The following is a 27590-nucleotide window of genomic DNA, read 5'->3' as shown; positions in this document are numbered from 1 at the left end:
AATCGGCTGCGGGCCAATAAAAAGCGCGGGCCGTAGTTTGGACACCCCTGCTGTAGCCTATATATATTTTTGATTCTGCCCGATATTATACGAGTGATGTTGTGTGTAATTTTGCTTTAAAATATCTGATACTAATAGTTAGTAGTAACTTTGCAGATATAGAAAATGTACAAACAGTTATAGATTAACTGAAACTACTTAATAAAGTGATTAAAAGTTGTGGGCGAATAGCCTACTTCAACAAAGTACAGCAATACAAATGCATCAGTATTCATATTCTATATGACATGACACAATGATAGACCATTCTTCATAATGATCCCCCCTTCTAATAGGCATGTGCAGATAAAAGGCCAACTGATGTAGGCTACTTTTACTTTAGTGCAATTTAGATGACGTGACTTTTCTTGTAATGTGGTATAGGATCTGAATACTTCTTCCGCTTAGTCGCCTAAATATATTATGTACATTAGTTTTACAGGTAGGCCTAGTATTTGTATTGTAGCCTAGATCTTTCTATGATTAGCCTGCTAGTGGCGCTGCTTCATTTCTGGGGGGGTGGAAATGGAAAAAGAAGGAAACATAGAAGAAGAATATATCTAACGGAAACGGAAAGGAAAGGAATGTTTTTAACCTAGATATCTATGATCTTTAGCCTACTCAAGCAAACGAGGGCGAGGTTGAGTCTCTTCGTGCTTCCAAGCTGCATTGTGACTCCACAAGGACAGTCCCGGTGTACCCCCGCGGCAAAACGAGCTCTCTGGTGTTATCGGAGTGAATAGTGAAGTTTGTCTTTCTCCCACCCGCATTCCGCGAAAGACCCGCCCTCCACTGCATCTGATTGGCTACGCCTTGTCTTCCGGGCGTCTTGTGATTGGATGTTGTGTGTGCCGCGCGAAATTAACCTCAACATTATTGATTAGGAGGATCAGACTGATGCTGAACATGGAGAGAGAAAGGTACTTGATAGACTTACGACGTTTATAAGTATTTTCAATAAAGTGTCTTCAAATATTTTCCCCCCAGCATTAATGTAGAGTAAATACAAATTAAAATGTTTTTATTGTGTTTTTTTTAACATTCAATAGTGGCTTTAAATTACACATTTATCCCCAATAACCTATTTTAGAGATTAGCCTAAAATATATCTTCATGTACTGCTGAATATGGGGAAACAATGGTAAAGGACCTCACATGTTTTTTTATTAGTCTTTCCACTCAATTGGGTGAATGTTTAGGCCTTCCTAATGCCTAAATCAAATGTAAAACTGAAGTCAAGTTAACTGTTACTTACATCAACCTTATTTTAAACAGATCAGCAAATCTGAAAACACGCCTCAGCAATGCTGAGCGGTTTCCCTGCACCGCTCCATCCATAAATATGGACCAACACTGTGAGCTGATGGTAAGAGCTACTTGGGTTTTATGGTGATAAATCCCATGTACATCAATGTTTTGCTCCAAAATCTTCAAAGCTTTTCACCTTACAAACTGAGGCTCATCTGACAAGAAAATGCATTACATCGTGGTTACTGTGATATACCTATAACCCTGTAGTTATAAAAACTTGAAAAGTGTAGTTATTTGGTTTATGAAAACAATATCTTGTTACCTTTTTGTTTTGAAGGACTTCTTACCAAAGGGTTATCAGTACCATGTATGTACATACAAAGCTGTAAGCCAATCCGGCAGCGACCATCCCAGTTTTGAGTCCACGGTACGGATGTCCCTTCAATCAAAGGAGGAGATCCTGGTGTGGCTGAAGTCCATGGCGGTCACATGGAGAGTGGCCTATACCAGGCCCTCTAAAGGCCAGAGGATCATCTTCAAAGTGTGTTCATTGTTTTGTTGTTTACAGATTTGTTATTGTGGCATTATTCCTGGGTATTGATTTAATTTCCATTCACTTTCGATATGTTCAGTGATGACTCTTTAAAACTCTTTAAGTAGGCTAACTCTGTTAATCACCAAAAATACTGTGGCTACCTACTCATGAGTCTGGACCCAGTAAGCATATCTGTCTAATTCTTTTAAACATTTCCAGACAAATGTAGACAATGCACGTCTTTGTTTTGGGTCAATGGCCAAGCATCCTGTTTTTTTCTTAATACTGTAGGCAGAATACCGGTGCCAGTATAACACCAAGCCAAGGGAAACGACACCAAAACCTGCCAGGGTATCCAAGAATACAGATTGCCCTGCTAAACTCAAAATTACCCTTGTGCGCACCCAGGTCTCCCATGGGCAACCAAGCAGGTCTAACACAAAAAACCCACTTCAATACCAAAGCAATTCTTGTTTTGATGTATATTGGAATATATTTGTTTAAAGTATGCTTTTTTCTCTCTCTTCCGCTTAGAAGCACTGATCCTCACATACCAAACTACCCGACACTAGTGGAGATCAGTAATATTCACAATCACAAGACGCATGCGGCTGTTGCTGTGCGTCACCGGGATGCATGCGGCGAGGCTGTGCAGAGGGACACAAAGCACTTGCCATCCTCAGTCCTGATGGGGAGTTCAGGTACATCGTGTGAGCACCAAGCTGACGTGATGAAGGCAATCCCTTGTGATAGTTGCTTTTTTTTACCTGTTAACTCCAGCATGAGGGCACGACTGTTTCAGATTGCCGCGGGAAGTAAGTAAGCTAAGCAAAAACCTGTCTATATACACTGTAGTGTACACAGTCGTTAAATATAACATACACATTATACGTCATCAATGAATTACATGCTTACTTTTTCATGACTTTCCATTCTAGATGACCTCATCCTTGAGGACTCGGTGCAACGTTCTGTTGAAGTATCTGATGAGTCTCAACTCACTCCACAGATTCATGGTTCAGAAATATCCTCGACAGCTGCTGAAACACCAGAAGGTCTGTTTTAAATTGTAAGAACATGTATTCACAATGATACATATATACACTGCTAATTAAATACAAGATAATTCATTGCTCTTTTTTCAGATGTTTTAGACATTGAAGATTGGCACTCCATGATAAATGAGTTTTCGGCCATGGTGACGAGCAATGAAGGATTTAAAGGAGCAGCATCAGCAATGACTAAGACGTTCCACAGGCTGAAGGGGAACCCCTCCATGCTGCAGTCGGCGATGTACATGTTTGGCTGCTACAATGCCAATAGCACGGCTATGCAGCAAGCACCAGCTCGTCAGTGGGCCTCTAACCGTGCTGGGCCAAGTATACCTGCGCAGCACACCTCTGTTACCCACCAAAAGGTCAAGTTTAAGGGGAGACGGCGACTCGCTGCAGGGAGGCAGAAGAAAAGTCTTTCAACCATGGACCATCGCTACAGCTACTCAGAAGGGGCGAAGGCTGGCACTCACAGCTTCTCCCAAAATGTTGAGCATCACAGCAATCCATGATAAATATAGCTCCATGAAGGCACCCACTTATTCTCCCTTTTTCTCTCTCCATAGAGGCTGGACGCTCCGGCAGCAGTTACTTCTTATCAATAAAATCTCATCCTTATATCCTAAATTCCTATTACACAGTTTGTGTTCAACTTTAGTGAAACGATAAAAAGAAAAAAAAATTTAATATTGTGACAGTATGTTATTTGATTATTTTAAAACTGTTAATGGAAAAAGGCTTTGACAATGCTCTGGAAAACTGTTTGAAATGTAAATGGTCACAAATCAAAGAGCACAATGTCGGCCTACCTACAGGACAGGAGCTTGAATTGGTAAAATACATAAATAGTAATAGTGGAAATATCCGAAATATCCCTAAACGGACAAGGATTTCGACGCAGCTCCAGCATCCAATCACAAGACACCTGGAAGGCAATGATATCCAATCGGAGGCAGAGCAATGCGCGACTATCCAATCAGTTGTAGAGTTTGGCTCCACTAGCCAATGAGAGGGAGAGTGTGGGGCGGGTCTTCGCGGAATGCGGGTGTGAAACAAAAAACCTTTTTCTTTTTTTCCAACTGAAACCAGCGTTTACCGAAACAGGAACACTCCAGCACAACAATATACAACTCTGAACTATTGACTCGTTAAAACCATGACTTCGCTACAAGGTAAATCCGCGCAGGAATTAACCGACCTCCTGGATGAGTACGGGATAAAGCACGGGCCTGTGGTCGGTGAGTGGCTCAGATTTAACGATCTCTTTGCGCCCGTTTTTGAAAACACGTCAACGAAGATAACTTCACAGGCCTAAGGTTGACCATGTGCACTTGCTCGTCGTTTAATGTTCGTTGTTTGTGACTTTTCTGTTGTACTCAGACTCCACCAGAAGTCTGTATGAGAGGAAGCTGAAAGAGGCCATGGCCAAAGGGAAGAAAGCGAAACCAGCATCTGACAAAACCTACTACCGAGAAGAGGGTGACTGCCTTTTAGTGATTTGGTCTGTCATGAACAGTACTATACAAAGATATGTTTTCATAAGGTTAAAATGAATCAACAAGTGTGTCTGGACTCTTAGTCGCTTACTAGTGGTTTACATTGTAGGCTATAGACTACTAGTATACAATGGGACATTCCCCCCCAGTTTTAAGAGAAATTGAAGCAGTAGGCCTATGAAGAAAGTCATTCTGACATTTAAATCCCTTACTGAATCAACCTGGATACCACACTGTCTACAATGCAGTTACCACTTTGCCCACTTGTCCTGAGACCATCAGGTTTATGTGCTCAGGCTTTAGTAAAACTCCCTCCACAGTTAACAGCTGACACTATATGCAACAGTTTTCACAGGAGTAGCCTACTCCTCATGATGAGTGAAAGCATGTCTTAAAACTCTGGCTTGTCCTTTTTAAAATGCCAAAACATTTGTGGCAAGTCTTTAACAATGTATAACTGTGATATGTAGCCGTTAAAGTTTTGTTTAAAAAAAATATATATATGTGAATCTATACTAGTGTATGTACTTATGTTTGTGTTTTCATTACAGAAGAAGAAGTCACCTATGTTTACAGCAGGCCACCTGTGAGTATTTCTTACCCACCCCAAGATCCAAAAATACCACTAAACCCAATTGAAGTGCAGTCACAGTTAAAGCATGTGGGGTTATGCAGGCTTTATATGAAAATGTCACCACTTATTTTCTCTGCTTCCAACATTGCAGGTGAAGAGTGACGGTTCAGGAGACAGGTCAGTTCTCTGAGAAATCCTCCTGTTTTTCAAACATTCATCCCCTTCCTTCTCATCCCAACCCTCTTCCATTTTAGTCAATCCAATGAGCAAATACAGATAAGTGTAATTTACACATCTTTTATCTTGTCTATATAGTGGTACTTACACGAGGTCAAGACCAGATTGGAAAGAAAGAGAATTTGAGCAAGAGTAAGTTTGAATTTCACATATTTCTGCAGTATTTGTATCATTTGGTGAGGAGGAGTATACAAAACGTATGTTACATTATATTTTGTCCCTCTCTACAGTAAATCCTACTCAAACTACCAAAGGTCACAGCCTGAATATAGAGGAAGGCCTGTTGTTGATGAGTAAGTGTATTAATTCAAAGTCAAGTCATTCATTAATATTTTAGTCGACAATATATTAAACAAAATGCACAGTTTTCTGGAGCCCAAGGCAACAACTTCAAATTTTTTATTTTTTTTTATTTTTAATGAATCTTACCACTTTGTTGTTGTTGAGCGCCAGACATGCAGGTGATAACAAAGGCCAGATGTGGTTACCGCTAGGTTGTGATGGAGAATTTTTTATTCTGGGCTGTAGCATAACTCTTCCGGTTCTCTTTCAGGCCCCAAATGTACGATTCGCCGTCCACTTACAGAAGCACCTATCTGAACTCAACACCCGTGAAGCCTGCCCAAGAAGCTCCCATGGCCCCCAAGTCATCTCGCCTCATCCCGCTCTGGGTCCAGTTCATGTTCTTCCTTGCCGTGGCCGTCTTCCTTTATATAGTTTTCTCCAGTATGGAGACAAACGAATCCATCCAAGGAATAGAATGATTTAAAAAAATATATGTTTATTTTTTTTTTACTAATGCTCAGTTCATAGGGCAATTTTACCTTTTCTTTTTTTTTCATTTCAGTTTGAGGAATGTGTTTTTGGTGAATGCCTTTATTTTAGACATTGCTTAAATTGTGGTTTGTGCAATATTTGTGTGCGTTACGATTGCAGTTGATTTGGGTTGGGGTTATTTGTAAAACACATAATCATCATCCAGCTTTAGTAGAGCAGCACTAGAATAGACACGGGTGCCACTTTTGAAAAAAAAACAATCAAAATTACACAAAATGCTATTACTTTTCCTTTGACAGCAGCTGAATGGGTTCAGTGTGATGTTGAGGTTAGTAGAATAAGCCAAGAAATCACATAAAATTTAAAAAAAAACTTGCTCCAAATGTTATGCCACAATCAGTATCCGCCGATCTTGATGTCAGCAATTGAAGGTCAGTAAATTATCATAATTAATAAGATCATACAATTCATGTCCTATAATTTTCATTTTCAAAATTGGACAACACAAACATCTTATATTTAATACACTATTATCAAAAATGGATTTTAGTTTGCTTTTTTAACACTACAATATAATTGAACAGACTAGTCCAAATAAAATCAATTTGTGTTTCAAATCTGCAGTTAAGTATGAAAGGCATTGCAACGGATCCATTTGGCATCCAAAAATATTCCTTATCAAAAATCCAACCCTTTCATACTGTTTAGGTACAACAATGCTTCCATTTGTCAGATATATGGTATAGCTGAGACTGTTTTCAGACCAGCTGTGATGTAAGTGCCTCAGTGTTTTAGTATGAATACTGGTAATTGGGATATATTTGTTATGTTTTTTTCAGTGGGGGGTGTAAGTTGGTTGAACAATTTTATCTTTGGGTAAAAATATGGAGCTTAACTGTTCATATGAGCTTTAATGTCATGTGTATGCTTTGTTTCAGTCCACTAAATTCAGTGATCATACACTTTTGTACTAAATAATTCAAACTTGACATCCTACAGTTTGGTGTTGTGATACGTTTTGTATTGCTGTTCCACAATTCAAACTAAAAAGCACTTGATGTATGTAAAGATCTGAACTCTCAAGCAGAAATAAAAGATTTTTTTTTTAAATTGTGTATAAAAATAAATGAACAATATTATGTGTTTTGTTTGAAGCTTTTCTTTTCTTATGTAGCTTGATGTGATGTTTTTAATCAACCTACAGTATATGCAGTAACATACATACAGGAGACGAACTGAAGGAAAAAACAAACATGAACGCATATGCTTCCACAAAGGTGAACTGCATTGTACAATTAGCCAATTGCCTCGTTCTCTGTGACGTGTTCAGAAGGCCAAGTACATTTTTTTTCCTTTGTATCAAGAGGAATAGATATAATTGAATTTGAAGAGGTTTCATTTATTGTTGGGGCACTGATGTCAGGAGCATGAGTCACAATACTCCACATGCTCATGTTTCAATAGGAAAAGTACTTCTGCAACACTATCATCAAAAAGCAAATTGAGGGATTATCTTTTTGAAGACAGATTTCAATGCCACGGAGAATTGAAGCTGTTCTGGGAGGACATGTGGGAACCAACTCTTCAGTAAGACACTATGTTGGTTTTTCCCGAAATGTGTGGCTCGTGTGTACTGTAGATTGTCAAACAAAACTGACTGAACCCAGAAGCTCCAACAACAGCAGCATTTTAATCAACTACAGCTTCTATTTACACCCATTTTAGTGCAGGAATGTACACAATATAAATGAAATACAATGCATAGAACGGTTAGACCTAAAATATAAAAAACATCCTCTAATCATTGAAGGATCATTGATATGTAAAAGCGAGCACAAAATGAGCTTGGGGAGCCTTTCATTAGTGTTACCTGGTAATAAATACACTTTTTTTTTTTAAATGCAATCTTGGGTCAAGGCAACAGCAAAGTCAGAGTGAATGTGAAGTTGGGCTACAACCAAAACTGACTGAATGAGAAACAGTTTTCAGTGGCAGCTTTCATCACATCATATTCTTTCATCTTTCATCATGTTTACCAGCAGTAAAGGCTCTTGCACACCAAGTCCAAAATTGTCACACGCTAAAAAACAAAACGTGTCAAAAATGGTTTACTCATTGCCTTCGAAAAATGTGTCCCATCATTTAAGTTTTTGGATCAGATTCAATTTTCGTTTTTTCTCATCCTACTCGTGTATATGTGTGGGTTCCTACCTTACTGCCAACCACTGTTCAGAATCAATTAGGTTGTGGAAATTGGTAATCTTTTTAATATGTGGCTCTAGTTTTCCTTGCCCTTTAAGTGATCTCAGGTTTTGATGGACCCAATATTTCATTTTCATTAAACTTTTTTCACAAGTGCGTGGACCGCAAAAATATTGTCACTGCTTGATGGCTCAATTTTATTTGGTTTTGCAAACATTTCTCAATGAATAGAAAAAATAAGCAAAGGAGTCAGTGTGCAAGGTTACTTGCTTAAATAATTTGATCGGATTACAGATTTTAAAAAATGCAGACGAAAAATATAGACGTGGTGTGCAAGAGCCTTAACACTAGCCTGAAGTTTGGTCTGAAAGAAAAAATTGCAATGCAGTCTTAGACACGGATCTGTCAGTCTAATCCAAACTTTTTGCCTCATGGAAACGACACAGAGCTAGGTCCAGGTGGAGCCTTTCCCAAATGTGTGATGAATGACCAGCCACGACGTTTCGCTCTTTGTTACATCTCCTGCCGACTGAAACAATGGACACAGTGTGAGTCTTCTAACGGTCTGTCTATGGAAGAAGAAACGGAGAAGCTTTACTTTAATTCAAAAGTGGTGCACAATTAACATGGACACCGACGATGTACGATTAAATATTACAGCACCCATAAAACTGATTTACCTCCTTGGAAGTTTTCACTTTTCATACTTTCAAACACTGAAGGAATGATTTAAATGAAAACCTGTATTTTATTTTACCAAAGTAAAAGACACGTGGGAAAACCTCATACAATGAAGACAAAATAATTCTCCTAGGTACGGTGAAAGAAGGAGATTTAAGTTACAAGTTGGGGAATAGGGGAAGAAAATATCAAATCCCATTTAATTCATTGTTGCAAAACATGAAAACTTTTACAATTCTATTCTATAATCACTGTGCAAGAAAGATGACCTTCATTACCTTTAGTTATATGTTGCCTGCATCCCCTGTCATAGCTTGTTGATTGATAAGGCAACGTAAGTGTTGTCCACACCTGTAGGAAGAAACATCTATTACTCTGAGCACACATACATGGATGTTTTCTAAAATTAAAAAAATCACATTCTGTGTTAAGCATAATGGTTTATGGAGGGAAATTGTGCTTACAGGTTCTGGTCTCTCGCTCCAGTTCAGATGGCTTCTTCTGTTTGTTGCACAGCACCTTGGCCACGATGATTATAACGATGACAGCGACAATAAAGGTCAGTCCTGACACAATCCAGCTGATCACCATTGGACTCAGTACTGGATCTGGGTCTGAGGGTGACAGGAGTTAGCTGTTACACACAGGGTGGGTTTCATAGTTGAAATTTGATCTACAGCTTTGCATTTTTTGCAATTTAGGTACAGTTGCAAACAAGAGAAACATGAAAATCCAAATAAAAAATAGAAATATCTACATAGAATGTAGAATGTATTTGATGTATAATAAAACAATACAATTAAAAAGCATTCCAATGTAAGAATTAAAACAAATGTGTTTTCTCACACAAGTTTGCTATTCTTTACCTGTAACATCTACTTATCTATTTGTCTGTCTCTATATAAAATGTTGAGTTTCACCTCTGATGGCTATAGGCAGGGGCTGGCTTTCTCTGGAGACAAAGGTGCGTCCACCCATCTGGACTCGATACAGGCAGTAGTAGTAGCCCTCGTTGGAGCTCTGGGCGTTGGAGAAGGTGAAAGTGACGGAGGGTGTGAGGGCGGGCAGGGACTGGCGCACTGTGCCGTTGGAGCGGATCAGACGCAGCTGGAAGGAACCTCCGGCGTACTGCTGCGCCGTGGAGCAGGTGATGTTAAAACTGTGGCCTTTAAGGACGGAGCCAGCCGGGGCCTCGCTGGACGTGTTGTACCAGTGGTGGGGAGTCAGGAGTTCCACTGCGTTTAGTCAAAAGTGAATTAAATAGGTTACTATTTAATACAACGTTTTGATCAGGTTAGAAAAGATGTGGAAAGATGTGCCCTTAAAAATGTTCACATGCCAAAACGTGTGTGACCTACACATTATACTGTGCCTTATCTGAAAGAGGATTGAAGCTGCTGCTGCTGCTGTTCTTCTTCTATTATTATGTGTTTGTATCACCACAGTGACTTTTGTGCCTAGATTATTTTGTTACTATTCCAAAAAAGGTCCACAAGGAACTTCTGTGCTTAAAACCAAAATGTTTAGTGTGCTGTAATTTACTAGTAAAGAAATGGAATGAAATGAAATAAAACTTGAATCAAGATGATACACTATACAAAGATATGTTTTCATAAGGTTAAAATGAATCAACAAGTGTGTCTGGACTCTTAGTCGCTTACTAGTGGTTTACATTGTAGGCTATAGACTACTAGTATACAATGGGACATTCCCCCCCAGTTTTAAGAGAAATTGAAGCAGTAGGCCTATGAAGAAAGTCATTCTGACATTTAAATCCCTTACTGAATCAACCTGGATACCACACTGTCTACAATGCAGTTACCACTTTGCCCACTTGTCCTGAGACCATCAGGTTTATGTGCTCAGGCTTTAGTAAAACTCCCTCCACAGTTAACAGCTGACACTATATGCAACAGTTTTCACAGGAGTAGCCTACTCCTCATGATGAGTGAAAGCATGTCTTAAAACTCTGGCTTGTCCTTTTTAAAATGCCAAAACATTTGTGGCAAGTCTTTAACAATGTATAACTGTGATATGTAGCCGTTAAAGTTTTGTTTAAAAAATATATATATATGTGAATCTATACTAGTGTATGTACTTATGTTTGTGTTTTCATTACAGAAGAAGAAGTCACCTATGTTTACAGCAGGCCACCTGTGAGTATTTCTTACCCACCCCAAGATCCAAAAATACCACTAAACCCAATTGAAGTGCAGTCACAGTTAAAGCATGTGGGGTTATGCAGGCTTTATATGAAAATGTCACCACTTATTTTCTCTGCTTCCAACATTGCAGGTGAAGAGTGACGGTTCAGGAGACAGGTCAGTTCTCTGAGAAATCCTCCTGTTTTTCAAACATTCATCCCCTTCCTTCTCATCCCAACCCTCTTCCATTTTAGTCAATCCAATGAGCAAATACAGATAAGTGTAATTTACACATCTTTTATCTTGTCTATATAGTGGTACTTACACGAGGTCAAGACCAGATTGGAAACTTGGAACTTCTGTGCTTAAAACCAAAATGTTTAGTGTGCTGTAATTTACTAGTAAAGAAATGGAATGAAATGAAATAAAACTTGAATCAAGATGATACACTTTGGAGAAATTGGTGCAAATTCATCAGATTCATTTGGGCAGAGAATTAAACACCCAATATAGGTTACACAACAGAACAATATGCTATGAGAATGGGCATTGGTGCTAAAGAGTTTATAATATAAAAAAGACAATTCAGTTAAGACCCACCCACGGTGATGTTGATGGAGTTGCTGTGTGGAGAGGTGAGACGCTGATTGGGGAAGCCTCCTTTAAGCCTGTAGCCACAGCTGTAGCTGCCCTGGTGGAAAGTCTCTATGTCGGACAGTGTCAGCTCCACTGCGGCCTGGGTCTGTTCCGCCCTCTGTGTGACCAGCGGCGTGGACACTCCATGCTTGTACAGGTGGAAGTCACTGAGATGGTGACCCAGCCGAACACTGCAGCCGAAGCGAACAGCCTCCCCGGGACAGAACACAGTGTGAGGTGACAGCAGGGTTAGGGTGGGCATCAAAAGGATTTCTGTGAGTAAAAGACAGGACAATCACAAAATGTTACATATAAGGAGATGTTGAATGATCGGATGAACCACACTCTAAAGTTTTATCAGTCACCATGTTGGCATGCAGCTTGTGTCCCAAATAGCCAAATTAACTCATTGTACAAACGTTGTTTCTGTATTACCTAAAAAATGTGTCCCAGATAGTATCTGTCAATGCCAGGTATTTCGATTGTCATATTTGGGATATACAATTAACAGGTCACTCCAAACAGGATTTATTGTTTAAATGTAGCAAACTGCGTACTGAAAAATTCAGTACGCAGAAAATTTGCATATAATTGCGAATACCCACAGATGTGAATGTGGATGGGCTATTCTAGTCACTTGCCCTGTTTACGCTGCCTTCCCTGGATATTGATGGAACAACAATCCACCTACATGTCGGCTTTGAGCATGAAAGAGGGACGTGTGGGGCAACAGCGTGAGTAGCGTTGTCGTGCGTCAATTGTGCCGCATAACATTGTGCAGAGCCGGGCTTTTTTATCCTTTCTTTCTTCGTGTCCTAAATTGTTGCTTCTTGTCTTCGGCTGCTCCGTCAGAGATATTTAAATCCCCCAGCTTTACGCACGTCATGAAAACGTCACACTCGCAACGCCCTTGTTCCGTCACTGCAGGTTGACCCTGTTAAGCCTTTCCGTTGTCTGTCCTATTTAAACTGCAGGGCTAGGCAGAAAAAAAACTTAATATCCCCAGCTTTCAGTTAGCGTAAAAGTGACTCAAAACAGAATATGAATCCCCTCCGCAGATATCTCTCAGTCAACCATCTTGCACTGCTTTTTATTAAATGAAAATGTGCCTGGTCAGGCTGGTGTCTCACCTGAGCATTTCACCCCTACGTCATTGTCATGGGTGCAGTAGGAGTTACTGTGGAGGACAACAGCACAGCGTGTCAAACTGGACTCGTGTCCCGAGCACTGGACATGCCGCAGCCAGATCTCTCCCCTGCCTGGAGCGTATGCATGAGAGGCAGATTCAGCTAAGCCACAGCCCAGCTCCAAACACACCACAAAGGCCTCCCGATGGTCCCAGCCATGGTCACAAACAGTCCCCCACTGCTCATGGCGGAGCACCTCAACTCTGCCTGAACATTTGTTCTCCCCATCCACTAGTCGGACCCCACCTGTGGGTTAGAACAAAACTGAGGTAAGAGACGGGAGGGACAGAGGGATCAGCTCAGGATGCAGCAGCTTTATATCCAGCCAAGGCTTACCAAAAGCAGTAACTTCATCCCACAGAACACCAAACAGGCCTGTGAAGAGAGTACAAACATGGAATTATTTTCAGCCAATTACAGATTCAGATCCATGTACATGTAAAATGTCAACAATAGAAGCTTTTTATACTCAGATTATTGTCCATGTTTGTCAGTCAAACATATGTGGTCTAATACACAAGACCTGCATTGAAATTCCCCCCTTAACTGTGTTTTTTGTTTAGGCTGAACCTGTACAGGGTATAATACCATTACCATAATAGGTTTACACAGCTTAAGGCAAATTAGATGTGCTCATTTAAAGACCTTTTTAATTGGAACCAAATTGAAAACAAAACAAAACGACATCAATTAATTTGTGTTAGAAACTATGTTGGAAAAAAGGGAGACTTCTATGGTCCAGTGAAAGAGTAATGATCACCTTCAAATGTTGAAAAATACGTTTTTAATTTGATATGGCAATACTTAATTACAGAATGCAGATCATGCAGATCATAAAATACAAATCTATAAACCTATAATAATATCAAGGCATCACTTAAATGTTGCAAACATATCGGAAAATAAATTGCAAAATAAAATAAATAAAAATAAATAAAATAAATCTGCACGTGATGTTTATTCGAAAGGCGTAAGTCAATTATTTGAAAGTATAGGTGCTACCAATTATTTTGAAATGTTAAATAGAAATATCAGAAAAATGAGATAACCTACAATAATACTTCTCCTGTTCAGCGTTGTTATGACTTTTGAATTTTGGATTTAAAACATTTTACCACCAATAAATGCCTTATTTTTTAGGATGAACTTCTCAAAGCATTTTTAAGACTTTTTACGGATCTGTAGGTAGGAACCCCCTGCATAAACCACCTCACTGGTCCTGCTTCGAGCTAATTAGCTAGCGAGTAAACAAGCAGCCTCGGCTTACCTGTCAGAAGGATACGAAGGAACCTGAGCATCGTTCCCGTTACCCTTCCATCAGACGGCCGGGTGGGAAGGCCCGTCGTCGTGGTGATAACGCCAAAAGCCGATGAAAGCGAGCGATAGCGCTAGACATTAGCTAGCTCGCGTGCTACGACCATAGACTGTATAAAATGAGGCTAGGACGGTAGGGTGGGCTAATTTAACTGAGCGCCAACGGTTGAGCAACTTTCACCAACACACACTCACTGACTCACGGTTAGATAGAAAGAGACATGGTCGAGAATTGAGCGAAGCAAACTATTATTTCACCGTGTCGAGATGATATCCGTGCGGCTGTCACAATAATAATAATGAAAGCATGTCCATGAGAATCTTCGGGGCAACGTTATGGGAAGCTGCATGCAGTCGGGCCACCGTACTCACGTCAACAGTCATGGAGATTACCCCGGCGCTGAGCCGTTCTCCCTGCGGCAGACCGACAGAGGTCACCACAAGCCGCAGCGCTGCATTTAGCCTTCTCATCACGGAGGGTCACCTCTCCAGTCCAGACAGGGGCTTCGCTACAAATACCAGACCCTACAAAGTCATGGTACATAGGCCTACACAGTAATTTAAAAACAATATAAACCCGATTGATCCAACGAACCAACTTTGTGGGCTATACGTTCTGATTTAATAAGGTAGGCTTTGTAGTAGGCTAAATAGCCTATTGGGGTGAATTGCCCTAATGTGGAGTGGGACAATGTTTGCAATGTATGTGCGATATTACCATTACGTCGGTATAGTGCCTAGCCTATGAAAACAGAAGAAATTATTCAGATATCATACTCAGAGAAGAAATGGCACATATTGTTCCATGTGCAAAATTGCTAAAGAAAAAGTGTTTGCTCTAATCGGGGACAGTGTGCGCTCTAATCTGAGACAGTCTTCTTTATTATGCATAGAGAAACCTATAAAACAAACCAAACTTCATGCAACTGGGCCAACTTATACGATCATAGTTTGATGGTTTAAATAAGTAGCCTACGATATTTTTCTTGCCCTGGCTTCCTCCCTGCTCTGTGCTTTGCCATTATTGCCTATAACCTGTTATAGATCTACATTGCATTGAGTTAATATAGGAAATTCAGCTTTGATGCATAATTGTATCATAAAGATAATTTGATAACAAATGGGAACATTGTTTTGTTTAATAACAAATGTATGGCCTTATATTGATTTCCTTTAAAACCTTTGTCACTGACCTTTGTCTGAACTTCACATGGTGTACTTCCTCTTGCCCCTCCCCAATCTATATAATAAAAGTCATGTGATGTCATTGACAGGGAACCCCTGCTTAGAGTTGACAACAATATTATCTATCAACATGTGTCTGAAGAGGAGATAAATGTTCTGGACCTTAGCTGTCTCATATGAGGTAGTGTCCCACATTCGGGCAAACCACCCAATTAATATAGAAAATGTGTTTTTAATCTAATTCAAATTCATATATATATATATATATATATATATATATATATATATATATATATATATATATATATATATATATAAAATTAATTAAGTCTAACCAATATAAAGAAAGAACTGGAAATATATGAACATATATAATCTGTTTAAATGCCATTAAATTGCATCCTTTTCCTCTTTCTCAAAGAAACCACTGGTCTACTGTGACTGAGTAAGTCTAAAGAACTGAACACTGACTTCATAATTTTTGTGAAAACGTGTCAAATCTGTAGTTGACTTGTGAAGGCCTGATTACATCCATCCACTGTGGGTGTCTTTGAAAATCGCAGCCTTAATATAACAGAAAAACCTCTTTGTAATACTCCATGTGCCCTGGCTCAGCAAGGAAACACAAATGGGGTATTTCATACTAAAAATACAGATTGGTTGTTTTTGATTTAATTTATCATTCATTGACTATCATTTGAACCTGCAGAATTGTTAACGAACTAAAAACTTTAGACTCAGTTTGGAGAAACACAAGTGAAAAGGTTTTTTTCACAGCCTAGCAGCCCAAAGGTTGTTCGTTAATGGTTTATATAAAGCTTTTCTTAACAATGATGTATAGAAAGTGGTTCTCCTTGTTAGTATATGTCTCATTGTGGCACAGTTCTCCTGCTGCTTACCAACAACGTATTTGTCACTGGCCTGTTCTTCCCAGTTTGAGGGTTAATTTGGATCGAGTCAACCGAAACCGCAACAGGAAGACATTTTTTGCTGGTTCATGTCTGAGTTGTCAAACACCATCAAGTGACTAATGCATTTTTTGTTTCCTGCTGTAGATGACTATATGCTTTTGTGTGTCCAAAGGGTGGCTGTTTAAACTGTAACCAAATTGGTTGGCATTTTACATAGGCTACCTCACATTAGGACCAATTTGTATCTGTGATGCTCTTGTGGTCATCATGAACTGAGTCACTTCAATGAGGCACACCCGGCCAGGAGGGCTCGTTAAAGGCAGAGTGTAAAATGTATCCAGCAACATACAAACACATCCTATAAAACTGCTTCGGTCTGACAGAGAAAATTTATTTTCTGTGAAAGCCACAGAGGCTTCAAAACAGAAGTGTTTAAAAATATGGCAAACTCGTGAGTCTAGACCATAATCCAATCCATACTTTGTGGTAGCACTTGAAATGTGTTGACACCTTATTCCAATACAATTTGACATTTATGCAATGGTTGGGGACAAATTGCAGTTTATAACGGTGTAAAACTAATATAACCTATACCTATCACACACACACACACCGACTCAAGATTGTAATTGGTGCTTTTAGATTTAGTCTACTGACGAACTTCTATCGCAGTTTATATCAGAACATCTAGGCCACTGTATGCACTTTTGCTTTCACTTTGGCCTCCTGTAATCTTTTATGTTGACAAGGCTCACAAAAGCCCGATTTGATATACAGTGATTCCAGCTTGTCAAACATTAAAGCAGGAAAAAGTCCAAGGAGGAGGTGAATACTTTTTATAGTCATGATATGTTCAGACATAAATGTGGAATATTTGCTTCCATCTCTGTGGCTGCAGGTGAATCATGTATTACTAAAGAAATCAAGAAAAACATTGAGCAACTTCAATTCTGTAAGAAAACCATAAGAAAAACACACGTTGATGTCCAGACGTAGAATCCACAGACACCATTACGGTTTCAAGTGGAGAGCTTTTACTGTACATTTCAGTTATAACTGCTGAGGCTCGAGAAATGCAAGTCCCCAAAGTGAAATCAACTTCAATTATTTTACGAATGCTCTGACTAAAGAGACCCATTCAGTTTCTTTAAAAAAAAAAGTTTGTTCAGCCAAATATTGTCGTCACCTGGTACAAAATGAATGAATGAGAATATTTGGACTTAACAGAACCAGCTACCTAGTCCCTCGCATATTGGGATTTGTTAAGCTATCCTTCCAGTGAAAAAATTCTCCTCTACTCTTGTGCTTACAATAGAGTTAAGGTAGATTTTGTTTTTTCACAAGCATTCACACTCAGTATAATGGTCAACCACACAAAGATGTAGTTCAATGATGCATTTATTGAGCCACTTGTCAAATAAGCATCCAAGTTCTCATTATATTGTAAAAGGTGACTCTTTATCACAGAGGAAACATACAGATAAGCCTGTATGTGTTTATGTGTGGATATTTACATTCATGAAAAATTGTCTCTGTAATTCAAACTTCAAAACGCTCACCCTGTCCTTTCGATACAGAAATCTCTAAGGTCTTTACAATCCAAGGTACAACAGTAGAACAAGCACTTTCTCTGAATTACTTTTCATCAATACCTAAATGAGTCAACCTGTAGTACTTTGTGTTGGTACATTTACCACTGATAAAAGAGAACAAACACACCTTTATAAAATAACAAAACATAAAATAATTTAGTTAACTTAACACTAGTCCTCTAGGAAGATGACCTCTTTTTTTCACAGGTTTGGATAAATAATAGTACCACGACCTCCTGCGTTATTCTGATAAACTCCTAACGACAAGCTTTCAATAACATAATGTGTTGAGCTCTTTGGATAACAGTACAACCTGCTTCATTTCCACCATAAAAGTCTCTGTAGCACAACATTTAATAAAAATAAAAAAAATAGATGTGATGCATTTTCAAATGTCTCTTGCCCATTAGGTTTTGTGGGGCATCCATTGTTCTTCAGGAAAAAACCTGACTTTCAAGCACTTCTTCACTTGGATTCTCCCAGCAGATGGACAATCAGTTCATACGAGGAGAGGACGATGGCCGTGTTAGGGATTTGTCTAATTAGTTGTGGAATGAGTCCTCTATAAAAAGCTGCATAGCCCTCCTCCAACGCTACCAACCGCCCAGTCTGGAAGAAATACTTGTACTTGCTGCCCTCCTCTCGCAGCCTCGTCCGAATGACCTCTGTGGAGACACAACAAAAAACCAGATGAGTTATTTAAAGAAATAAGTCTCTCAGACACTTGGCTATTGTTTTGCAAAAGACAAACAGTGAATGTGAATGTTTACCATGTGGGTAGGCTATGCATGACGCACAACCCTTTGAAAAAGCAGCTGCCATCATCAGGCCCAGAAAGTCTGACGCTCTTTTCTCCCCCTCATTATTTGGGGAAGAGTATTTGCTCTTGGCGAGGTGTTTCTTCAGTGTCTCGTAGATGAGGAAGCAGATCATGGTCTCCGAGATGCCGGCATAAGATGCAGTCAAGCCTCGGTAGAAGCCCCGAATCCCTTCTGTTTTGTGAACATAGCGGGCACACTGCAGTGCGTTCATCTTCTTCTCTCCTTTGGCTCTAAAAAAGTCAAATAGGTCCAGCTTAGTGCCAAAATTCACATTCTTCTATTAAAGGAATAGTAACAGTTTTCATTTGAAGCTTTTTTGCCACGTTATGTTGCACTCTTTACTTTTACACTTTGTCATTTCCTTATCAAATACATACTGGAAGGAAACCGGGGACTGCCAGTGACAGCTCTCTAATACGAAACCGCAATGGAGTTAGTTTGAAGTTGGATATTCGACAGATGTTCATCAGCTACAGTAGGTCTTCTCGTCTCAACTTCAAACTAACTTCACTGTCACTGGCAGTCCCCAGTTTCCTTCCAGTATGTATTTTGTTATGAAATGACAAGTGTAAAACTGTGGAGTGCAACATGACGTGGCAAAAAACATAACGTCTCAACAAGCATACAGGAGTGTTTAGTGATCAGTTTAGGTTATCTTCTAACTGTTAGCAGAGGCAGGCTAACATTCCCCTTGTCTACTAGTATTTGAGCTAAATTAACCTGAATGAGTGACCTTTGCCCATTTCTTCATAAAAAATGCACGCAGTTAGAGGGATGGTTTCAGTCGCCTTTTCTTGAGCAGGAGATTGAGGCAAAAAGCTACTCCTTTAATCAATAAACCATTAAGTCTACGAAGTGCCAAAAAATAATGAATGCCCGAGATACCAGAGCCCAAAAAGCCCCACAACCAGTTTCAGTCATAGTATACAGTTTAAAAAAAGCAAACAGTTTTCCCTAAGTGTCTTGGTATTTTCTATTTGATTAATAATCAAAAATGGAACCTGTTAATTTTTTACCGAGTCGACTTTGAACCCTATAAAAAGGAAGCACGTAACAAACTGGGGTTTCCTTATTGATTTAAATGAGTGACTAGTATAAACTTAACTGAATTTAATTTGAACTTATTCAACCTTTTCCCCCAATCATTTTTAAAGTGTTGGGTGTGTTTTAAAAGACGGGGTGAACAGACTTGTTCTTCTGGTCTCAAATGAGACTTCTGCCCTGTACTTGGTAAGGTAAATATAGACTCTTCTTCTGCAAGCACGACAGTGCGTCACTACCACTGTGTATTTATGGAGCCAGGTCACACGCTCAGCCCAACACTGCAAAACCCAAGGACAGTGCTATAAAGGCGGGCTCCATTAAAGGTCACACTAGACTGGATACCTTCCCATCTGCTAAGTCCCTAAAAGAAGTCAGATTGTTTTACACAGCTCAAAAACAGAATCTGATCTATGGTCAGTCTAGAGCTGATAATCTAATTACAAATGGGGCAGGTGAAATTATGAGTGTACACACTTTTTTTCCAACTGCATCCTGGTCTTGACCATCCAGACGGGATTCATCAGGGAGTTGGTAAAGAAAGCTGAGGAAGGCGGACACAAGAAGCATGTTCAGTTTATGAGATTCACTTCATCCCCTCAATGTTATTCAAAGTTTTAACGATAAAAGTGTTTTCTCAACCTCACTAAAAGGAATTAAAGTGCAATCACACAGCCAACATCATAAATATCTGCAAAGTATTAAAATGCAGTCTGATATGCCACATAGTAAATACAGACTTTCTAAGCACACAATTTTCACTTCATAGACTTCAAAATATTCATGTTGGCATTCTGTTATTTTATTCCCACGTAGACAAAGCCAATAAGCTTAAGAAATACTATTTTTGCAGGGCACAGGATTGCCTTACGATTTACAGCCTTTTATGTCCATAAAAAAACTAACATGCAGACAGCTCACCTGCAACACCAGCAGAGGACATGTGCACCGGTCCACTATTAGGGACAAACAGCCCATTGAACACCTCTTTAGATTTCGAGTATGCAGCAAAGTAAATGGCTCTGAAACAGAGAACAAACTGGTAAGACCTTCAAACAAATGCAAATGTAAAAAGTAACACACAGGGCTTAAACAGGAATGCATTTTCAATATGTGAATGTGGCTTTATGACAGTGGGGCGATTATGAAAACGATTCTATTTGGACTTGTGTTGTCCTTTGACAGAATGTGTCCAGATCAGTCAGTTCACCGGTGCCTGCTCTCTCAACTTGGCTTCTGGAACACACTGTCAGTGCACCAGAATGGGCTGAATAAGCATTGGGCACCACGTATGCCCACAGTGCTGCACTGAAGTTGAGCCAGTCAAAGTTGGCCGGTCGAATGCAGGGGCAGTTGAATTACTGAGCAACGGATCGCCACTGCAGATACTCATTAACTATTGGGAATGTAACCAATGACCTTTTAAACATCCTAAAGTCTAATCAACATATTTTTGTAAAATGGAACTACTCTTTTTATGTTATACTTCTGTCGTATCAAAGGCTTTACTTTGGAGATTACCAAACATGAGGACATGGGGCAAAGTACTGATGATTTGTTGACACTTAAAACAGGACAAAGGTGAAATAGAAAAGTCACCAGGTGTACCAGTAAGACTGAAGAACCATCTGTTGTGACTCGGTGTTAAAGTTTCACACACAAATTAAAAAACAGATCAATTATTATCCCTGAGCACTTTGCTTTGTTAAACCATGTGAATCAAAAACTCAGTTCTTGTTCTTGTCTTGAGTTAAGAAAGTTTGATAATAATAGAACAGCTGACTTAAAGAGAACTCTGTAAGCCTGGATGGGTGGGGTGGCGGGCATGGGGAAGTTGTTGTCATGACATCGGCTTCCTGTTTATAGAGTCAGTTAAAGCTTTCAACCATTAAAGTGAAAAATATAAACACAGCCACCTCCTTTTCGGTTTATTTGGTTAGTGGCCGTGATATGCACTGTGTGAAAGAGACAGGCATTCTTAGCAGCTACTTTTTTTTTGTGTTTTTGAAAACAAAGGCACTTTATTGTGTGCCATCACTTACATGGACAGGCAAGTATCATTAACTACGAGATTGCCACATGATTCCAGGACTTTGTTAAACAAATCTGCACTAGGTAAGGATGGCGGGGAGAAGGACAAGGAAGATAAAACTGAGCAACTCAAATTTGTAGATGCAAATTTTACTGTAGGCCTACCTTGAGGGAGCCACGCCAACGAGGTTGGGACCCAGACCACGGAAAAGCGATCGGGGTCCTTCTTTTTCTAGAATTGATCTGAAACAAAATAAGACACCAAATCAATCATTAATATATTCATTCAACAGAGTTTCATTCCTACACAGATATCTTGCAGCAAAATGTCTGTGTAGGATTTTCCCTAGAACTAATAGGGGGATGAGTTTGCAACTCCCTCCTGCAATCATCTTACGTATAAAACCAGTCCTGTTCACTCAAGCTGCTGTTGCTTCTTTTTTTTTAAACCAGGAACCCAGTTCCCTCTGCAGTGCTTCACTTGTCACGTCAGCCACGTCCCAAGACCGTTTTTTTTTTCAAGCTCTTTGGTTAGTAACAACTTTCTCCAGATGACCAGAGCCGAGCCAAGCCAAGGGGGAGGGTACAACTGCAATGTCTTGGTTTCTGTAATGCACACCTCACCTCACCCCTCAGGACGTGTTCAAGCTATTGCCCCCCTCCCCCTAAAAAAACACAATAATTACCTCTTTTTAGCTCAAATTAGTATCCAATAACAATGGCTTTCTTGAATGCAGAAGGGGTTTAATGATCCATGATGAATATCACATAACGCTTATCTAAAATCTATTTGTGTCAGCTTAAGTATGTTGAAAAACTAGCGTGGGAGCATGACAGACTGAGGCATGTGAAACTTTTAAAACCTGTTACAGCTACAGCTGACACCAGGCCAGACCGATTCAATCCATGTACCCAGTCATATGAGTGTAACATAACCCCTCACGCAGCCCCCCTCGTTAAAGCTGTCCCGCCTTCATGGGCTCACTGGGGCTACTTCTAGTCTTCCCCAACCTAAGCAGAGTCATATAAGGGCTACCTTCAATGGCCATCACAAAAAACTTATATATAATATACAGCAGGAATTCAAAAAAGATACTGTGAACTTAATCCTCACTTTATGTAGAACTGGAATAGAGGCCTTCATTTTAAGCAGTTACACAGGCTGTGTGAAGTATTTACATGGACTGAAATCACGTCTCGACTCGACTCTCCCCATATACAGGTCCTTCTCAAAAAATTAGCATATTGTGATAAAGTTCAATATTTTCTGTAATGTACTGATAAACATTAGACTTTCATATATTTTAGATTCATTACACACAACTGAAGTAGTTTATTGTTTTAATATTGATGATTTTGGCAAAAAAGTAAAGAAAAACCAAAAATCCCTATCTCAAAATTAGCATATTTCATCCGATCAATAAAAGAAAAGTGTTTTTAATACAAAAAAGTCAACCTTCAAATAATTATGTTCAGTTATGCACTCAATACTTGGTCGGGAATCCTTTCGCAGAAATGACTGCTTCAATGCGGCGTGGCATGGAGGCAATCAGCCTGTGGCACTGCTGAGGTGTTATGGAGGCCCAGGATGCTTCGATAGCGGCCTTAAGCTCATCCACAGTGTTGGGTCTGGTGTCTCTCAACTTCCTCTTCACAATATCCCACAGATTCTCTATGGGGTTCAGGTCAGGAGAGTTGGCAGGCCAATTGAGCACAGTAATACCATGGTCAGTAAACCATTTACCAGTGGTTTTGGCACTGTGAGCAGGTGCCAGGTCTTGTTGAAAAATGAAATCTTCATCTCCATAAAGCTTTTCAGCAGATGGAAGCATGAAGTGCTCCAAAATCTCCTGATAGCTAGCTGCATTGACCCTGCCTTTGATAAAACACAGCGGACCAACACCAGCAGCTGACATGGCACCCCAGACCATCACTGACTGTGGGTACTTGACACTGGACTTCAGGCATTTTGGCATTTCCTTCTCCACAGTCTTCCTCCAGACTCTGGCACCTTGATTTCCGAATGACATGCAAAATTTGCTTTCATCCGAAAAAAGTACTTTGGACCACTGAGCAACAGTCCAGTGCTTCTTCTCTGTAGCCCAGGTCAGGCGCTTCTGCCGCTGTTTCTGGTTCAAAAGTGGCTTGACCTGGGGAATGCGGCACCTGTAGCCCATTTCCTGCACACGCCTGTGCACGGTGGCTCTGGATGTTTCTACTCCAGACTCAGTCCACTGCTTCCGCAGGTCCCCCAAGGTCTGGAATCGGCCCTTCTCCACAATCCTCCTCAGGGTCCGGTCACCTCTTCTGGTTGTGCAGCGTTTTCTGCCACACTTTTTCCTTCCCACAGACTTCCCACTGAGGTGCCTTGATACAGCACTCTGGGAACAGCCTATTCGCTCAGAAATTTATTTCTGTGTCTTACCCTCTTGCTTGAGGGTGTCAATGATAGCCTTCTGGACAGCAGTCAGGTCGGCAGTCTTACCCATGATTGCGGTTTTGAGTAATGAACCAGGCTGGGAGTTTTTAAAAGCCTCAGGAATCTTTTGCAGGTGTTTAGAGTTAATTAGTTGATTCAGATGATTAGGTTAAGAGCTCGTTTAGAGTACCTTTTCATGATATGCTAATTTTTTGAGATAGAAATTTGGGGTTTTCATGAGCTGTATGCCAAAATCATCAGTATTAAAACAACAAAAGACCTGAAATATTTCAGTTGGTGTGCAATGAATCTAAAATATATGAAAGTTCAATTATTATCATTACATTATGGAAAATAATCAATATGCTAATTTTTTGAGAAGGACCTGTAGATCTATAAGTACTTGCCTTATACAACTAAGCCAAACAAAAATCAGACACAAAAAGAGAGGTATTTGCAGAGTAATACTCAAAGGTTCATGTAACTACAAAAGTCAGCAGCTAACAATTATGCCAGTCCCTACATGGCAGGTCTCATTAGCAGGTCTCATTAGCTTGGAGGTAGGGAATACTTTGTTTGCAGGTAGAAAAATACCAATGCCTAAGGGACAGCCCACACAGCGTGCTGCATCAACAGCTACCTGACATCAACATAAAAAAACATCTTACCGTAGGACCTGCAGCAGCCCTGGTGTAACAGTTCCCGGTCGGATAACCCCGGTGCCGCTAAGGGTGCCCAGCTGGACCTGGAAGACAGGTCTGAGAGCACCAAGGCTCGAGGACTGCAACCGTGTCTTCAACACCTCCAGGGGGCAGGTCACGATGGCTCCCACCGTACCACTACACCTGCAAATTGATCACACAAAAATGAGGATTACAGGCTTTAGGATTTTTAAGATCTTGCAAATGTAGGCAGTGTGGATGAGATGCCTACTGTTATAACACAACTTAGGAGGTACTGGCCAAGTGTAATGAATAATTATGGTCAATGGACCAATCTCTTGCTCTGCAATGGAAATACTCAGGGTTAACCCAGCACATCTGGTGCACGGTCATTCTTTTTGCTCAGACACTGTAATTGCTCTTGGAAAGAGTTGTTTGCCAGACGAAAGGCAGCCTTTAAATACCAGCTAACATTCACAATTAATTTGTTTATACTTCTTTACAAATCTCACTCGCTGGTAAATCCTCTATTGACTAGATCTATAACCTGATCAGACAGTGACAAATTAGAAGTCTGGAACAGATTAGACTAACCTCAGTGTCTAACTGTGTCTGAAGGACAGTCAAACATCCTAGTAAAAGCAATCCACCTGACCCAGCTGTCCATAGTGAGAAGATCTTACTCTGGTTTTTAGACATTGCATAACTTACTTTGACAAACAAATAGACGTGCTGCAGTGTTGTTGACATAATGTGTTGTTGTGGCCATGACCACAGACCACAAGAGATAAGAAATCCAGGGGAATGGTTAAATGACAGGTGTGTTAAAAAAAAATAAAAAGAAGACAGTTCACACAGTTCGACCAAAGGCAGTCTTACAAGCACAGCTGGTTTTCAGGAATTGCTTCCTGGAAAATTAGACATAATTTCTTCCTCGAAAAAGGTTCAAGACTGCCAAAAACGAAGTGATCAACATAGTTCCACCTTGACTGATTTCGCATTCATCTTTGTTTAGAGCTAAAATGGGGCAATAACCTCACTTCAAGGGTATAATGGCGTCATTCTGAATAAGCCAATGCTGTATAAATGTGACGTGACCTTAACGTGGACTGCGGGTCATCCAGGTCTAATTTTTATTTTACAGTGCTGGAAAATAATTATTCGGAGTATACAAATAGCATTCCTCGATCAGGTGGTGGGTTTTGAATGGTCGGTATTGCTGGCTTGGAGCCTGCGATACCGTGTGCTCCAGTGTTACATAACAACCGAAGGACATCACGTACCCAAAGGCTAACGACTCCGGTGACTGCGACACGGCCAGCAGTAAAAAAAAACCCGCTAACTCACATTCTAGTAGCGTCAGGTTTGAGTGCATTGTTGTTATTATTTGGCGTATTATTCGAAACATAACGCTGTTGTTCACTGCAGTGCGGAAAACAGACAGCTTTCAGTGATATGTTGCTAGCTAACGGCAGCTACCAAGCATTAGCGAACTTCCGTTGATGGAAACAAATACTGAGCTGTAACACCGGCCGGTTTCTTGTTCTCGACATTAGCTCGGTTATTGGTTTGAAATGTAACAGTTAACACAAATATACGTGTTTATATTCCCCCAGTCATTTCACAGCTTTAATTAGTCAGAATAAGGGGAAATAAACGCATATCTAACACAACTACACTCGACAGCCCGTGCTGTGCTAACACGACCTAGCTCTCATTAATATTAGCATGCCGGCTAGCGGCTCTTTAAATGCCGAAAGTGCGTTAAATTGACTTGCTTTTTTCAAAAAGACTCTTCAGCGTGGTTATGTAACACACACCGTGTGAACCCCAATGCCACCTCACAACCTAATATGCTTTGGGTTATTAATAAATTGTAAAGAGACTCACCCCCCAGCGAAGAGATGCAGTAACGTGTCTCTCTGCGCCATCTTCTCTCTTTCTCAGACAATTACCATACTCTTCTTAAAGTTAAAATGTACAAAATGCTTTTGAATGGAAGAGGAGGAAAAGCAAAGCGACTACTTTATGATTCCACTGTGCTGCGGTTGGCCTAACCCTCTGCCGGTGGCACGGTGGAGCTGCTGTCAGCGGAGCGCCGAGCCGAAGGGTGACCTGCTGCTCACGTTACGTCAGAGCGAGGGCTGGTCGGGGGTGTTGTCCGTGACGTAGGCAAGGCGCAGATGTCAGCCACCTGACCGTGTCCTTTTCCTCAAAGTTGTTGCACAATGATTAGCCTACGCTGCCAGCAAGAAAAAACTCCTGAACACTGACACTTTGAACTGTTGTTGTCACTTCTGACCTTTACTTGTTTCAGCGTAAAATGTGTGAAAAATATTGACATTGTTGCATTTGTGCGAAATGGGAGTTTGAGTTGTAATCGCAATGCGTTGAGCACATGGTTAAGCACGAGAATACATTACGTAACCAGTGTAAAAACCATGGTCCTAATTAGGTAAAAACAGAGCAGCGCAAAAGTATTGTTAAAACAGATATTACAAATCAGATGTCTGCAACAAAACAAAACATGTTTGACCAAAAACTAAATTATATCTGCAAAAAAATAAATAGGCCATTGTCTTTTATCTACAATGCTTTTTTAGTTTTAGTTTTTACCTTATTCAATTTAACTTAGTAAAACACAAGATTGTACATGGGTTAAAATGCCAGAATTAGCCAAAGACTAGTTTGCATCTAGTCCCCTGGCCTTGATGTTAAAATGATATTTCTCGCACAACTGAGCATCCACTTCATATATCTGCATGTTTTCCTTTTTTCTATCTCTGTGCAATAATGTGCAATA

General features: G+C 40.1%; 4 protein-coding genes across 5 annotated transcripts; 2 read left to right on the top strand and 2 right to left on the bottom strand.

Moving 5' to 3' along the window:
* Positions 1 to 1723: 1723 nt before the first annotated feature.
* On the top strand, positions 1724 to 3741 carry LOC307253657 (uncharacterized protein; the record flags this gene model as incomplete). The annotated part of the gene is made up of 5 exons (XM_080031778.1): positions 1724 to 1831; positions 2117 to 2256; positions 2360 to 2640; positions 2764 to 2880; positions 2971 to 3741. The coding sequence occupies 5 exons, from the start codon at positions 1724 to 1726 to the stop codon at positions 3387 to 3389; spliced, it is 1065 nt and encodes a 354-aa protein (XP_079887904.1). The 3' UTR covers positions 3390 to 3741.
* A 162-nt stretch (positions 3742 to 3903) lies between these two features.
* Positions 3904 to 7094, top strand: LOC307253658 (uncharacterized protein). Its single transcript, XM_080031779.1, has 7 exons — positions 3904 to 4115; positions 4258 to 4356; positions 4925 to 4959; positions 5099 to 5124; positions 5263 to 5316; positions 5415 to 5477; positions 5738 to 7094. Exons 1-7 carry the CDS (start codon positions 4034 to 4036, stop codon positions 5946 to 5948), a joined length of 570 nt encoding a protein of 189 aa, XP_079887905.1. The 5' UTR covers positions 3904 to 4033; the 3' UTR covers positions 5949 to 7094.
* Positions 7095 to 7632: 538 nt separating this feature from the next.
* On the bottom strand, positions 7633 to 14452 carry LOC307252605 (uncharacterized protein). Of its 2 annotated transcripts, none has more exons than XM_080030317.1 (8): positions 14079 to 14452; positions 13148 to 13186; positions 12755 to 13057; positions 11589 to 11897; positions 9765 to 10079; positions 9309 to 9458; positions 9123 to 9195; positions 7633 to 8732 (listed from the first exon to the last, which is right to left on the bottom strand). In XM_080030317.1, exons 1-7 carry the CDS (start codon positions 14107 to 14109, stop codon positions 9152 to 9154), a joined length of 1191 nt encoding a protein of 396 aa, XP_079886443.1. In that variant the 5' UTR covers positions 14110 to 14452; the 3' UTR covers positions 7633 to 8732; positions 9123 to 9151. The 2 variants fall into 2 exon arrangements, with proteins under 2 accessions (XP_079886443.1, XP_079886444.1); XM_080030318.1 differs by having other exon boundaries at positions 7633 to 8692.
* A 2260-nt stretch (positions 14453 to 16712) lies between these two features.
* slc25a33 (solute carrier family 25 member 33) lies at positions 16713 to 26881 on the bottom strand. The gene is made up of 7 exons (XM_080030385.1): positions 26678 to 26881; positions 24794 to 24970; positions 21872 to 21949; positions 20597 to 20697; positions 20153 to 20219; positions 18584 to 18864; positions 16713 to 18478 (listed from the first exon to the last, which is right to left on the bottom strand). The coding sequence occupies exons 1-7, from the start codon at positions 26716 to 26718 to the stop codon at positions 18279 to 18281; spliced, it is 945 nt and encodes a 314-aa protein (XP_079886511.1). The 5' UTR covers positions 26719 to 26881; the 3' UTR covers positions 16713 to 18278.
* Between the last annotated feature and the right edge of the window lie 709 nt (positions 26882 to 27590).

Source organism: Ammodytes marinus (genome assembly GCF_949987685.1).
Source record: "Ammodytes marinus genome assembly, chromosome: 7".
In the NCBI taxonomy this organism is placed as follows: Eukaryota; Metazoa; Chordata; class Actinopteri; order Uranoscopiformes; family Ammodytidae; genus Ammodytes; species Ammodytes marinus.
The sequence above is the reverse complement of the archived record's forward strand: the minus strand, read 5'-3'. Positions and strand labels throughout refer to the sequence as shown.